At 34.0% G+C, this 16302-nt stretch overlaps 1 protein-coding gene across 1 annotated transcript in view; it reads right to left on the reverse strand.

The window, feature by feature from the left end:
- Positions 1–16302, reverse strand: part of CCDC88A (coiled-coil and HOOK domain protein 88A) — a 131162-nt gene that overhangs the window by 48272 nt on the left and 66588 nt on the right. Inside the window, exons 6-10 of the mRNA XM_090281311.1 lie at positions 15771–15854; positions 14139–14279; positions 6488–6660; positions 2589–2670; positions 539–697 (exon numbers count right to left, since the gene is read on the reverse strand). Coding sequence (XP_090137437.1) covers positions 539–697; positions 2589–2670; positions 6488–6660; positions 14139–14279; positions 15771–15854 — 639 coding nt within the window. The remainder of the gene's footprint in view (positions 1–538; positions 698–2588; positions 2671–6487; positions 6661–14138; positions 14280–15770; positions 15855–16302) is intronic.

The following is a 16302-nucleotide window of genomic DNA, read 5'->3' on the forward strand; positions in this document are numbered from 1 at the left end:
AAAAAATACAAACAAAATCCAACTAAGCAACCAGAATAGGAACAGAATCATAGGTATGGGGATCATTTGGAAGGTTATCAGCTGGGAGGGGGGAGGGGGAGAAAAGGGGAAATGGTGCAGGGACTAAGCAGCATAATCGGTTGGTACAAAATAAACAGGGGGATGTTAATAATAATATAGGAAAGGGTGAAGCCAAAGAACTTATATGCACGACCCATGGATGTGAACTAAGGGGGGTGGGATTGCTGGAGGGAAGGGTGGTACTGGGCAGAGGTAAGCAAAGGGGAAAAAAATTGGAACTACTGTAACAACATAATCAGTAAAATATACTTAAAAAAAAATTAAGAATGTCCAAATACCCCTTTTAAAAATTTTGAGCAATATGCTGATTAACCATAAAATAAACATCTAAAGGTATTTACAATTTGCTAACATTCTAAGAGTTCCATTCATTAATTATGTACATTGTCATTGCAGTTTAAAAATCATAATACTTTTAAAGAAAAAAATTGTGACTGGTTTATATTATGCAACACACCTCAACTCTTGCCTTATAAAATTCAATATCATGTAGCCTCTCTTTGTATCTGCAGACTTCGCTTTCAAGCTTATCAACTCTGATTGCCTTCTCTCGAAGTGCATCTAATTCATCTCGGTACATTCTCGCAGAACGAGCATCTGACAGCAAATTCATGTTCTAAAAATAAAGAAATATAAATATTTTAATATTTCTGTTTTTAAATTGATAATTCTTGGTTGCACAACCTGATGAATCTACTTTAAAAATCAATAAATTGTATACTTTAAAAGTGTGAATTTTGTGGTCTGTAAATTATATCTCAAGGTTTTTTTTTAAACAGGGCTATATAAAGCCTTTTTCTAAAACAAGAATAAAAAGTATTTTAAACATATGCATTTATAAACAAGTATGTAAACTTATAGTTACTTACAAGTTTTTATATAATTTTCTGTGTCAGAAATGTAAGAAATATTCAGACTGTTTTAAAATAAGTTAACCTCTACCTAATATAACCCCTTAGAATTAATTTAAGGTTAAAAAAAAAGTCAACTTTAAAATACAGGACAGTAAAAACACAAAACAGGCAAACTACATTACTAAAGTTGATCATTAGTTACTTTAGAGAAACAATGGTTATATTCAGATATGCTGTAACATATTAAAATCCTGATTTTTAAATTACTTCCAAGTAAAAGGATCAGCGCATAGGATTACTACATATCTTAATGCCATTTGAGACAAATATTAAAATTCACCCTTTTAAAAGCCTTCTCGTAATCCTTAATCCTTTAGAACAGTAGTTTTTAAAGTGTGATCCAGGGACATCTGTAGTTTTCTGAAACCTTTTCAGGGAGTTCATGAGGTCAAAACTATTTTCATAACAATTCTAAGGCATTACTTCCCATTTCCACTCTTATTCTGTCACGAGGGCACAGCAGAGTTTTCCACAGGCTATGCGGCATGTGGGATCTTAACAGAATGAATACAGAAATAGATACAACCATCTAGAAGTCTTCAATTAAGCCAAGTGTTAAAGAGATTTGCAAAAATGTAAAAAGAGTACCATTCTAATTTTTATTTTGTTTTGTAAAATAATGGTTATTTAGTTAAAATACGAATTTTATGTTAATATGAAATAGGTTATTTTAAATGAATATTTTTAAAATTCTTAGTTTTAGTTTCTAATATACTAAATGCCAATATATATAATCATCATTAATTTTTAAGAGTGGAAGAGATCTTAGAGACCAAAAAGATTGAGAAACCACAGTTTTGGAGAAAACATAGATACAAAAAACCCCTGCTACCTAGAAGTGGAAGAGCAGCCACAGCTTATCTAGAAATAAATATTATGATGTCCAGTTTCATACATCTAGAAAGGTCCCAGTTTATCACCCTGCAAGTGCAATATTCCGTGACGTTAAAATAGCAGGTTAGGGGAAGTAAGGAGAAGAAAATTGTCCAGCCTGACCCCAATTCATACCATTTATGGGTTAAAGAAGACCTTATTCATTGTCTCTAAATGAAAACAAACCATTATAGAGTGATTTTAAAAAGTAAATTCTTAAACATACCTTGGTTCAAGATGAAAATGACTCAAAGCTTTAGTAAAAAGTGATAAATTTTAAAAGTAAAATGTTTTTCTCTTATTAATAGGAAAATTAAAAAGCATTCTGTCGTATATAAGTTAACATAAAATACCATCAGAGTGTGGAGACCCAGGGAGATATACATAAACAGCCACAATTTTACAGTCGAGTTGTCTAGCTTCCAAGCCCAAGGAAGTCAAATACATAAAGAAAAGAAACCTGAAACTACCCTAGTTCTACGAGGCTCCTTTGAATCTTAGCAAAGTTTAACAGCACTGACACAGGGAAAAAAGTCGGAGACAGTGATTTCTAGTTTTGGCTCAGGCATTTTTGAAGAGGGAAACACCGAAAAAGTCATCATATCTCTTGAAGCCTCATTAACCTCATGAAGCATTAAGGTAAAGGTTATTTATTATAAGGAGAAAAGACAACGTCAAATTACTTAGTGGTCCTATTTAATAAAAGTTCCAGGTACAAACCTCTTGATGCAGCCTTTTTAGTTCTGTTTCCATTTGCTCAAGTTCTTGTTTACAGTCCAGCAACTGTTCAGTCTTTTCCTCCCTTAAATGCAAAAAACAGTTATTAAAGAATAAGCTTACTGCTTTAAAAACTATGGTCATCATCTGCATTAATACAAATGTATTATCATTACTAAATACCTATTTGAACACAGTATTAGCCATGGCTCCAATCCAGGGGAAAAAGAAATGGATTTTAGAAACTTATGATTAGATATCATCAAACTCTCTCTAAAGTTCTCCAAAGGCGAACCTCAATGATTAATGTCCTCACAGTTCATAAAGTAATTTCTCTCCATCTTTCCTGACATCTCCCATTTACACTCTCTTCTTTCTTTCTCTCTCTCTGCATAGTCAAAAACAAATAAGCAGGACAAGTTTTTATTCAAGACAATACCATCTGGGTCTGAGACTTATAAAGGTCTCCAAACTATTTTCAGCATTTAAAATAACCTAAAGGAAATTACACACTGCCACACAGATACATCAAATCTTTACAACTCAGTTGGTTTCTTCCCTGAAGCGTATAAACATCCTCAAATTTTTCTTAATTTTTTCCTTTACACTGCTTTCTTCTAATCCCCATTCCCCTTCAGAGCCAACCTCCTCAAAGCCAAGTCTCCAGTCACTACCACTACTTTTCCATCTTCTGTTCTTTAGTAATAAAAGATAAATGGTCATTGTAGAAAACAATCTGCTGTTGACATCTCTCACACCCATACATTTTTTCAAAACCATAATTTTAATGTAATAATATTTCCTTTGACAGAGGAACCATAATAAATTTACACTTAAGTGAATTCCATTTTTTACAGTAATACATAATGTTTTGGTAAATGAACTCATTAAACATAAAACCCTTTGTATTTCGGGACAGATTTCTAAAAGTATATTATAGGTTTAAAGGTACTTGACATAATACTATTATCAAACTCTCCTCCAGAATGGTCATTATCAATTTATATGGCAACAACAGAGGATAAAAGTGCTTATGTGTGAATCAAAACTTAACAACTGAAAAATGCTTTCACTGTTCTAAGTTATAAACAAATTCTACTTTTAATTGTGGTAACATACATAAAACTGCAATTTTAACTGTTGTAAGTGTATATTTCAGTGGCATTAATTACATTTAAAATGTTGTTAAACTATCACCACTATTCCCAAACTACTTTATCACCCTAAACAGAAACTGTGCCCATTTAAGCAATAACCCTCCAATTTTCCCATACTCCCACAGCCTCTACCCTCTAATCAACTTTGTTTTTCTTAATCTGTCTATTAAAGATATTTCATTTATGTGTAATCATGCAATATTGTCTTTTTGCATCTGGTTTCTCACTTAGCAAATTGTTTTCAGGGCTCATCTATATTGTAGAATGTATCAAAATTTCATTCCTTTTTATGGCCGAATCATATTCCATCACATGCCTATAGCATATTTTGTTTATCCATCCATCTGTTCATGGACATTTGGTTTGTTTTCACATTGGAGCCCTCAGACATTGCTGGTGGAAAACAAAATGGTACAGTCAAACAGTTTAATAGTTTCTCCAGAGGTTAAATATAGAAATGCTATATAACCCAGCATTTTCCACTCCTCAGTATACACCCTAGAGAAATGAAAACACATCCACACACAAATGTGCACATAAATGTTCATAGGAGCATCATTCATAATATCCAAAAACATAAACAATTCAAATGCCCATCAACTGATAAGTAACCAAAATGTAGTATATGTCCATATAATATTAATCATAAAAACGAATGAAGTACTGATACATGCTACAACATGGATAAACCTTGACAAAACAGTGTTTAGTGAATGAAGCCAGTCGCAAAAGGCACATGACCTATGATTCCATTTACATGAAATGTCCGGAAAAGGCAAATCCTTGGAAATGGAAAATATATTAGTGTTTGCCAGGAGTCAAGGGCAAAGGGGTATACGGACTGACTGCTAATGATATGGGGTTTCTTTTTGGGGTGATGAAAATACCTTAAAATTAGTGTGTCAGGGTCCCACAACTCTATGAATATACTAAAAACCACTGAGTTGTACACTTTTACTGATATGCAAATTATATCTCAATAAAGTTGTTATTTAAAAATAAAATAATTTGTGTGAGAGAGAACTCTTTGAAAACATGAAAAGGCAGAGAAAATTATTAAAGAAAGTTTTTCATAGTGTTAACTACTGTATAATAGTATAATTTATAAGAGTTCTTCCAACAAAATTGCAAATAATATTTACTCTGTATGTTAATAAATAAAACACAATTATAATGTACTACCCAAAAGTAAGTATGTTATTAATTTGCATGTTTTCATTACAATTATTTATTTCTATTAGGTCTAAGGCAACCCAAACTATTTTTATCCAACCTGGTTTCCATAAGTCATCACTTTAGTAAGGATCTGTCCCAGAAAAAAGACTTAAAACAAATGTTAATAGAAGAAATCAGGAACATATTTTCAAGAACAGCAAAGATTATTTTTATTTAACTTTTATTGTATTTTTTTTGCCATTACCATTTAGTCTCCTTATAAGGACAAAAAAGATATTAGATGATATCTGATGAAATGCTAATTACTGGGGAATACTTGCTGTATCCAGCATATTTATTTACTAATTAAAAAGATTCATTTACACTTACCAATTAGCATATGAGAGACCAAATCTTATCAATCTCTTTTCAGTTGTTTGGAATTTTAATATACTCTATGACCGAGTAAGTTTTATTTAAAAATCATATTGTAATATAGTGCCAAATGTTAAATGAATTCACAGCCAGTAATGCAGTTCTAATTGCATGACGTATCTGAAGACTGGAGAAGATTGTGCTAAATTATATGGAACAAACTACTGTTCACTGTTAGGCTATCCATTAACTGCCAGTCAAACTAATAACAGCAATCGCTTCCCTAATTTTCCTGGTACAGCTGTTTATAGAATATCCTGGGCGTGTTCACGTCAACAGACACACAATAACGCAGACATCCGCAATGAAAGCTGTTACTTTTTTTTCAAATATTCCGAGACTGTGCATTTTTCCTACCGTGCACATTCAATCACTTTAAACCAACAGCTTTAAATAATCAGTAAATAAACTCAGTTTTTATATTGTGGCTTTAAATTTAAAATCTATACTCTACAGCCCAACTACCAGGAAAACAAACCAAAAGAAAAAAGAAAAAGCCCCAAATTTAAAAAATCCTTTGTTCTTTTTAAGGTACAAAATAAAGAATCTGCACCAGATTCACCATGTCTTTACATGTGATTAACCAAGGAATGCCTATGCAACATTTATACTGACTTTTTTGTAATGTTCTTTGAAAGTTACATAAATTTCACCAGCATGAACCCAATCTGAATATTTACTATTGCTAACTAAATACATGACTCGGGCATTTCAATTACTCAACGCAGAAGATATACACAAGAAAATAATTTTTGTAAATATGTATGCCAACAACTTTATATTTTATCACATAAACTTATTGATCTGTATCAGTGGTTGCCAATATCTTGTGTTTCAATAATGTAAAAATAAAAAAATTCCGAAGATCCCAATTTGCCAAGGAAGAACATTATTTTATAAAAGAAAGGACACTTTAAACAAATAGGAAGGACATAAATCTCGTATAAAGGGCATTCTTTAAACTGGTAAGATGTAGCATTAGGAAAACCTAATGCCGGTCTCCTCATTGTTCTCATTTTAACAAAAACTAGTAAAAGCTTTGACATAGGCCAGCAACTGAGAACTACTATCTATATACCACAAGCCTAAGAATATTACTTAGATCACCTTTGCAACCATATTAAGTTTAATGAACCTTGAAAATCAGCAACTTACAATTCCTGCCTAAGCCTCCTTATTTTAGCCTTAGCATCTGCCAGTTCCACTGACAGATGTTGTCGACTTTCTGTTCGCTTCATGCCTGGAGAACCACAGGGTGATTGGGCAGATGAAGAGGCATGGGGTAGAAAACGAAGACCATCCCGTTCCTCAGAGAGTTCTATGATAGTCTAAGGAAATGTGGAAATAAACACAGAATCACTTTCAGTATTTTACACATCAAAGAACTAAATACATCAACACTGACTCTTTAGTATACTATAATATCAAAAACAATTCATTGGTCCAAAATATCTTAACTTTGTCATATTTAGCTGCCATTATTTAAGTTTGATTCAAGAGATTGTAGATAAGCTATTTAATAGATAACAGTAGAAGATAATACCTTTTTCCATTCTCAGTTTAACAAAAAAAATCAATTGTGGTAAAACAACTAGACCATATGACAACTGTTGGAAAGGCATAAAAGACTTTGTGACATAGGAAAGAAATTAACCTAAGAATGATCCATATCTTCAATGTGCTGTTCAATATGGCAGTCAGCAGCACAAGTGGCTATTTAAGTACAAATTTTAAAACTTAAAAATACAAGAATTCCAGCCAAGATGGATGCATCGAGAGACACACTAAGTCTTCTTCAACAACTAAGAAGGAATACAACTATCTCAAAATGAGAAACAACTAGAAGTTCCAGAAAACCAAACTGCATGGAAGTCCAGTAAACAAAGATATAAAGAAGTAACACTCTTCCAGACAGGTAGGAGGGGCGGAGCCGGAGCAGAGAGGACACGGTGTGGTGGTAGCAGCAGCGGGCCGGCGGAAAGCCCAATCACATGTTTTAAAAAGTCAGGAGGGACACCTGGGGAGCATTCGCTCACCCGACCTCGCAGCTGATGGTTCAAGCCTCATTGCCTCTGATGGTGCACCCAGTGGGGGTTGGGAGGGAGGAAGAAACTGTCGGTCTCAGCAGAGTCCACTTGTTTAAAGGGCCCCCACAGTCCTAGAAAGTCCGCAGACTCACCCACTCTGGGAACGACGGCCAGGGCAGCAGCTAGAAGGAAGCCAGTCCGGTGCAGAAATGGGAGAGGTGCCTGGAAAAGGGGCAAGTGCTGGGCTGGTGGCATTGTTCCCTCTCGGACCCCTCCCTCACATACAGTGCCACAACGTGGTGAAACAGGTCGCCCTGTACTGACGAATTCCTAAGGCTCTGCCCCGTACAACCTAACAGGAGTGGCAGCTCTACCTGGGACGCAGAGGCAAAGAAACACAGGAGCCTGTCAGAATGAGGAGACAGAGAAGAATGGCCCAAAACGGGAAACGGATCAAGGTTCCAGTGGGAGAACTAAGTGACGAGGAGATAGCCTACCTAACACATGAGGAGATAGACAACCTAACAGACAAAGAATTCAAAACGCTGATGATAAAGATGCTCACAGGCTTGACAGATATGCTTGAGTACGACAAATGCATAAAAGAAGAAGTGAAGGGTATGCTAAGTGAAACGAAGGAAAATCCACAAAAAACCAACGGTGAAGGGAAGGAAACCAGGGTTCAAATCAATGATTTGGAACATGAGGAAGAAAAAAACAGTCAACCAGTGCAGAATGCGGAAGAATTGAAAAAAATGAGGAATGCTTCCCAAATTTTGCAAGGGAGGTGGACATACAGATCTGGGAAGCACGGAGGGGGCCAACCAGGACACATCATGACTGAGATGCCAAAGGTAAAAGAGAAAGAGTCCTGGGGGCAGCAAGAGAGAGGCGTAGAGTTGCCTATAGGGGGGTGCTTATAGGACTGTCAGCTAATTACTCAGAGGATACTTTGCAGGCAGAAAGGGACTGGCAAGCCATATTCAATGTGATGAAAAGCAACCTACAACCAAGATTACTCTATCCAATAAAGCTATCATTTAGAATGGAAGGGCAGATGAAGTGCTTCTCAGACAAGGTAAAGCTAAAGGAGGTCATCATCACCAAGCTATTACTATATAAAATGTCAAAGGGACTTACTTTAAGAAAAAGAAGATCAAAACTATGAATACTAAAAATGACAACAAACTCACAACTATCAACAACTGAATCTAAAAAATACAAACAAAATGCAACTAAGCAAACCAGAATAGGAACAAACTCACAGGTATGGGGATCATGTGGCGGGTTATCAGCCGGGAGGGGGGAGGGAGAGAAATGGGGAAATGGTGCAGGGAAATGGTGCATAATCGGTTGGTACAAAATAGACAGGGGGGATGTTAATAATAATATAGGAAAAGGTGAAGCCAAAGAACTTATATGCACGACCCATGGACATAAACTAAGGGGGGTGGGATTACTGGAGGGGAGGGGGGTACTGGGCAGAGGGGAGCAAAGGGGGAAGAAAATTGGGACTACTGTAACAACATAATCAATAAAATATACTTAAAAAAATAAAAAATAAAAACTTAAAAGTCCAGTTCCTTAGTCACACTAGCCACATTTCAAGTGCACAACAACCACATGCAGCTAATGGTTACTATACTGTACAGCACATATATGTTATATTGCCAACAGTGCAAAATTGGACAATGCTGTAGAATTGTAAGAAGGCACCTCAGAGGGCCCTAACAACCTCAGAGGTTTAGTTCAGTCTCTTAATTCTGCAAGCAGGGTGACTGAGGCACAGAGGCTGATTTTCCATGATCACACAATCAGGTAGGAGCAAAGCCAAGACTCCAGGCCAGTCTGTTGACTCCATATCCTACACCATTTCACAACAGTAGTTCCAATTTGCTTACCGTCTCAATAGTTCCCCTCTCACTTTCTCTAGAGACCCTCAGAGACACAAATCTCCTCCTATTTATCCTAAGTCTGAACTTTAAGGACTTTTTAACCCACATATATCTTACTCAATCATATTCCTCCATTCCCAGTTTTCTTTTTGTTGGAAAATTCTCTTATTCTACCAATTTCTCAGCATTTTTTTCAGACTTCTTAGGCAAATGGAAATTGTCTTGTATAGCAATTTCAATGCTAATACTATACCAGACAGAATGGGTAGGACTACCATCTTGGAACCATGAAATCACCATCGTTGTTTCTCATTACCAAGTCTTAACACCATTCCTCACTAAATCATTACTTTTCCCCTTCTTTTATTTTTTTAAATCACCCATTGGAATTCATTTTCTTATTTTTGGGATATATTTCAGCACCTGCTTTCACAGATTCTAGTATGTCTATTTATAAACCACAGAATGTGACTTCCCAATTCCTTTTATCACTACATCCCCACATACGTTCCCTAGTTAATACATATAAGCTTTTCCAAGGAACCATCTTCTTTTGTGCCACAACTCCTTAACTAACATCATTCCCATGTCACCATACCTGTACCTGAACCTTTAATCTTTCAACTCCCCCTTTTTGTCCGGTCAGCAGATCTCTGGCTACTCTAGAGTTTCTAATCAGCCTGGAACTACAATTAGGCTCTCAAATGTCACCCTTACTTTCTAATTTAACACTACCATGCCCCCTTTCTCTTTCTTTGCTATGGCTCGCTCTTTGGGGGAATGAGGGGGTAACTAATATTTCCAGAACTTCTAGCTAAGGGATTTTCCAGTAAGATCTCATCCAATACTATAATCTATAATAGAAGTATTATGTCTATTTTAGTAAATAACTTAACCGAAGTCACATTTCTAATGATAAGTGTACAAAGAACTCAAATTCAAATTTGACTCTAACACTGATATTTTCCTTACCTACCATCGGTTTTTTCCATTCCTGCTCCAATGCAATAAGGAACTCAAGAGAAAAACAAAGAAACAAAATACAGAACTGGACTACAGATCCATTTCAATTAAGCCCTTTCCAACGCCCATTGGTCCTTTTATGGAAAATCTTGCTGATTTCCTGGCAAATTTCCCCATAATGACTATTATAAATATATTCCCTTCTCTACTTACGGGTCCAACTGCAAATACCTACACTTCCAACAAATGACCTCTTCTCCAACTTGTCAAAGAAACAAAATGACCTGATATTAATGCCTCCATTTTAATGTATCTCTTGCTCCCAACACATGTTCCTTATTTCTGTAATATTTTCAACTTGCTTCCCACCCCCCTTCTTTAATGATATACATACAAGTTTCTTATACATAGGGAGGGGAAAAATCACATTTCCCCCTTGCTACTCTTCTGTTTCTTTTTCAATGCTACTTTGAAAAGGTAGTTTATATGTTCATAGACACTATTTCATCCTATCCACTCACCCAATATGTCCAGCCCAACTTCCCTGTCACTATGCAGTCATTAATTTTAATCTTTCTGTCTCAATTATCTGTAATTCTGCCTTCTAACATCTCCTGACTAACAATGGTACCTGCACATACTGTGTAATAGATGTTTCTTGCACCAATAAATTAGAATTTAATTGTTACATTTTATCTTTCATTTGCAACACAGTTTATTTTTCAGTTAACTAAATACAATCTTTCTTCCGCCTTCTTTGTATCTCTGATGTTATCCAGCATAGTACTGAACACAAAGAGAGCTGCTCAAAAATATTATAACTGAGTGACTGACAAAAAGGAGAACTCAAGAATTAAGTACTGAACATGGAGATATCATGAGATTCCAGATGACAACCAACACTGCACAAAACAACTATGGGCTGAAAAATGTTCTTAAAAAAGAAAAAATAAAGTTAAAAAAGAACCCCGTTACTAAGAATTAGGACCATCTAGAGGTATTTCCTATTAAAGACTATGTAAACACTTTGACTTTTCCCTGATGGTGGTAGTTTCTTGAACTGAAGGCTTCTGGACATTTTCCCAAAAATCCAACAGGAAATGTCATTTAATTAAATAAGCCTCTCTGATCTTTTCAAACCTAGACATTCCACTAGCAGTTGCAAGTAATATTTTCCTCCTTTAAATTCCTATAGTATTTAATACATGTCTTTTTGGTACTTACCCTTTCAACATTTTATTACAGTTAATTATTCTATTAAAATAACTTCCCTATTAAAACATGACAATCTTTGGTTCTTTTTTGAATGTTTGTCAGTTTGTTGCTACCAAGACTCTAGCACAAAAACCAGGTATTTATAATATATATTGGAGAATTAGCATAAAACATCAATACTAAGAAAAAAATTCAGGTGATCTAATAATTCTACTTCTAGAACTCATTATTAAGGAAAAGAATCAGAGATGTACTTATCACAATCATGGATTTAGGCAAAGGTATAATGGTTAGGAACACAAGCATTGGACTTACTTCTCTGATCTCTAGTTATCTTCAACTATAAAATGGGGTTATTGTGCAGGATTAGTAAGTGTATATGATAAACCTGTAACACAGAGCTTGGCATAAAATAAAGTGACAATAAAAAGATCTTAAATTCATCAAAATCTCCTACTTGTTTTTTAGTAAAAGGAGAGGACTGAAGAGCTTATTGCTTTCACAGCATTAATAATAAAAAGGTGATAGATAAAGACAGGGTGACCACATCATATTTTCTAGATTAACGTGAAACAACTATAACAAAAGTTGAATCAGAATAGAAAAAATGCACCCTGACTGGTGTGCCTCAATGGGTTAGACAAAAGGTTACTGGTTTGATTCCTGGTCAGGGCACATGCCTTGGGTTGTGGGCCTGGTCCCAGGTTGGGGGTGTGTAAGAGGCAACCAATGGATGTTTTTTTCTCATACATCTATGTTTTTCTCCCTCTTTTATTTCCCCCACTCCCATCTCTCTGAAAATAAATAAATAAAATCTTAAAAAACAAACAGATCCTTCCCCATGTGGGAAGGCCACCCTCCCCTCCATACCCCCACTCTTATTAGGGATTTCTGGACCAAAGGGTAGGTAGGACAAACATGTCCAGCTTGAAGCAGCTAGAGGAGCACGAGACCTTTGCCTACTGTCCTTTATAATTATAGATTATCAAGGGTCTTAAGTCTGAGAGGGGGGAATAGTTACAGAGTGGGAGTCCCCCCAAAAAATAAATAAATGAAAAAATGCTACAGGAAAAATCTAAATAAGAACTTGTTATAATCCAATTAAATGATACAGATTTTTATATTTACTTAAATTTGTTTTATACTTTTTCAGTCTTTTTCCAAGTTATCTTTTCTAATTAGGCCACTGGTGACCCAAATTGGAGTTTTTGTCCCAAGAGAATTGGGATTAAATTAGCTAGCATCTTGTTTCCTGAATAAGACAGACAGGAAAATAGGATAATTTTTTTTTCCTTGTTAGAAAAACAAATTCAACTAAAATGCTTAATTAGGCATGTTTTAAAAGTTTTTTTCAAATAATCACTCTATATAATGTTTATTATTCCTTTTAGTTTTAACACAGAAAATGCAATAACATGTATTCTGTTCACATTTCTCTAAAATAATGTACTTCTTCACCCAATAATAATCAGTTCATGTGAAATTAATTTATCAGTCATATGAAACCAAAGTATAGATTTTTAGAAGTAATTCCTCGGAAGTTGGAGGAGACCTTATCAAAATGTCTTTAATATCTTGAAACACAAAGGAATGTTCTAGAAATGAATAAAGCAGTAAAAAAGACACTAATATAAAAAAAAGGTACAGTATAGGGTTCAAAAATCAGGTTGCAAATAGAATTCAGGATAAGATTGATATATACTAGGAATGTTTTCGATTCATTCTTTTCTTTCTTTGGTCTCACTGTGTTAGTTTTTTAAACATTTAATTTGTGCTCTAAAATATTTCTTTATTTCCTATATTTTCTTTTCTTTTAATGACTGCCAAAAAACTGAAAATTCTCATCAGAATTGCATATACTCTAAAGAGACATGAAAGTTTTTTTCAGAAAAATAAATTCTTAGAAATTTGTTCTATGTAGCCTTTTATTTGTCCCAAGAGTAATCAAATTCTCTATAAATCAGCTCAAAACTATCTCCATGTAAATGGAACAAATGATCAAAAGCTATACGTTTTCCTGAATGGCAAAGTACTTTGGTCTGCTACTAAGAAAATATTACTCACCACCACATGCACTGAAGTCTAGACTCTAAAAATTACAAGCTGCTTTTAGAGAGTGCTAGCAAAAAATCTGGAGCAATTTTACTCTTTTTAAAAAGCAAAGTACTCTCTTAAAAGAGCTTATAATGACTCCCCTTTTTAAAATCACACCTCATTATTAATACTGACTACAAAAATTTGAGAACTTTTGTTGGACATTTTATTCATAACACCTGTGATCTCCTTTTATTAACACTTATTTTTTGCAACCCATGCAGCAATAAAACTAAAAAAATTAACCTTAAGCAAATTCCTATGCTTCAAGTCAATGATTTTTCCACTTACATCAATGATATTTTTCAGTTTCACACTTTTGTACAGTTGCTCAGCTATAGGGATGACTTAAAAAACACAAGAACAAAATCAGAATAGTAATTTAAAAGGGAAGTAGAAAAAAACTTAACTGCAATCTGTTTACTAGTTCACAGCTTAAGTTTGTCTAACCTGGGGCTCTTTTGTGTCCTGTCTGGTTCTTATGCTGCACACAAAAGGACATTCAGTACTTTAGTAAACAAAGCATCAGTTCTGAAGTATCTCTGAATGCTACATTTCTTCTTTTTTTTTTGAAAACAAACTTTGGTAACATACTGACAGAAATTTACAAACCTCTGAATGTTCATCTCTCTCATCTATAAGTCTCTTTAGATGCAACGTCATATTTTTCAAGAGTGGTTCTAGTTCCTCCTGAGACATATCAGTCACTTCCATCCATTGCAGATCAAACACATTTTCTTGATTATGGGTTACCTTTAGAAAAACAACCAAAGTAAATCATTTAAAAAATGGTTAATACTTAAAAAATGTATTTCACTTTAGCATGATATTAGCTCAAATATTATGTTCCATATAATAAAAACATAAAAAGCAAATATGATGTGTAAAAAAATTAATGAATGATGGAAAGGCTACTAAAAATTATTTATTTAAATATAATCTTTAAATAAATTTATATTAATTCAAGGCATTGCTAAAGAAAGGTAATATTGATATGTCTGAAACTGTTTTAAAAAATCAATTTAACATTTCATTAGATAATACTAAATGTATTATACTTGAATTCAAAAGTAAAAGTTTTTTAATTGTGTAGGATTTATATTATTGTTCTTTCATACTTAAGAATCTAATTTGTTATAGATTCTGAAGATGATACCATCACAGAATCTTAAGACTCCCAATATAGATTTTTTTAAAGAATGAAAGTTACTTAACTGAAATACTTAGTTCTTGCTTTCCATTTCTCACCATAATTCTGATATTTTGCTTTAACTTTCACAATAAGCAGCAAAAATAACATTTTCAAGAATGGTGACAAACTTACTAACTTGCAACATTTAGCATTTATTCACAAAAAAATATAAGCCATAATGCTAGCACAAACAAACATATATAAGGGGAAACTACCAATAAAACTGTACCTTATAGAACACTAATATGCATACTGTCGACAATAATATTACTGATAAGAAAGCTGGGCTCTATGAATGTTAACTAAGAGAAAAGATGATATATAGAACACAGTCATTTAAACACACAATATTTTAAACACTACCAATTTTTACTATTTAAAAATTCTCTACCTCTTCTTAGTTCTCTTTCAAACCAACATGCAAAATTTAACATGCTCTCATTCTAAAGAGTCTTGTGAAGTACACAAGATTAAAAGAACAAGTCTAGATAGATGCAGAAAGAGCAGTTTTTAAAAGCAATCTTAACAAATAAATTACGCAACTTCAATTATTTGACATTGCACAATATGCACTAGATTAAAGTTTTTATACGGATGTTACAAATCACTAATGTGTTTATAATTTAAGTAACATATTTAATAAAAATTATGCTGTGTCCATTCATTCAAAGCAAAGTCACTGAATGACAAAATACTAGTTATCATCTTACCTCACTTTAGTTTTGAATTACATGCAATGTCCCACTTTATGCTACTTCCATTTACTATGTTATTCATTCTGTGCTAACAAAGACATAAACTGTACTTCATTCCTCAAATAACACTTTTTGCCTATGTCCCTCTGCATAAAGGCAGCAACAGTACATTTGTGGTTAGCAACATGACAGTGTATAAGATGATTCATTTAAGAAACAATCTCTAAAAAAAAGACAATTTGTTTAAAAGCAGGGTTCATCTATATTTGACCTCCATTTGTTCTTGCTTATCCTATGTCTTTGGGAGATACATAGATAAATGCCACAAGCTTCATAAAAATAGTATACCGGTATTACCTCTTGAATATGTGCGGCCACTGCTGCTTTTGTATCAAAATCTAAACCTTGAATTCTTTCAATAAATTCTTCTTTTTTCTGGCACTAAAAGAAATAAATAAAATGTTCATTTATTCTTAATAGGGTGTAGTACTTAATATGTTGTAAACAACTAAGAACTCATCAGGGTTAAACGCTGGGCTATGTTTCGAAGAGTACAATGAGGGTTTTGTTTCGTTTTGCATTGAAATGGTCTCTCCAATATACTTACCTAATAAAAAGATAACACTTTAGAAATATTTATTTTAAAAGGCATTAAAAATCCATAATATTTTTATGCTTCAAAATCCTACAGCAGCAAACCATTACACAACCCATCTGAGGTCAGTACAATATTATTAAGCTAACTTTACAAACAGAGAAGTAAAGAATCAAGAACTTGTTTCAGGGAGGATAAGTTACTTGCCAAAAAACACAGTGAGTCAGTGGCAGAATTCAAAATACAGCCAAAATGCTCAGTCAGTCTTTGGCTATCATCAAACAACACAGTCTT

The sequence above is a fragment of the Furipterus horrens genome, unplaced genomic scaffold (genome assembly GCF_987537825.1).
Source record: "Furipterus horrens unplaced genomic scaffold, mFurHor1.1.pri manual_scaffold_6, whole genome shotgun sequence".
NCBI lineage: Eukaryota > Metazoa > Chordata > Mammalia > Chiroptera > Furipteridae > Furipterus > Furipterus horrens.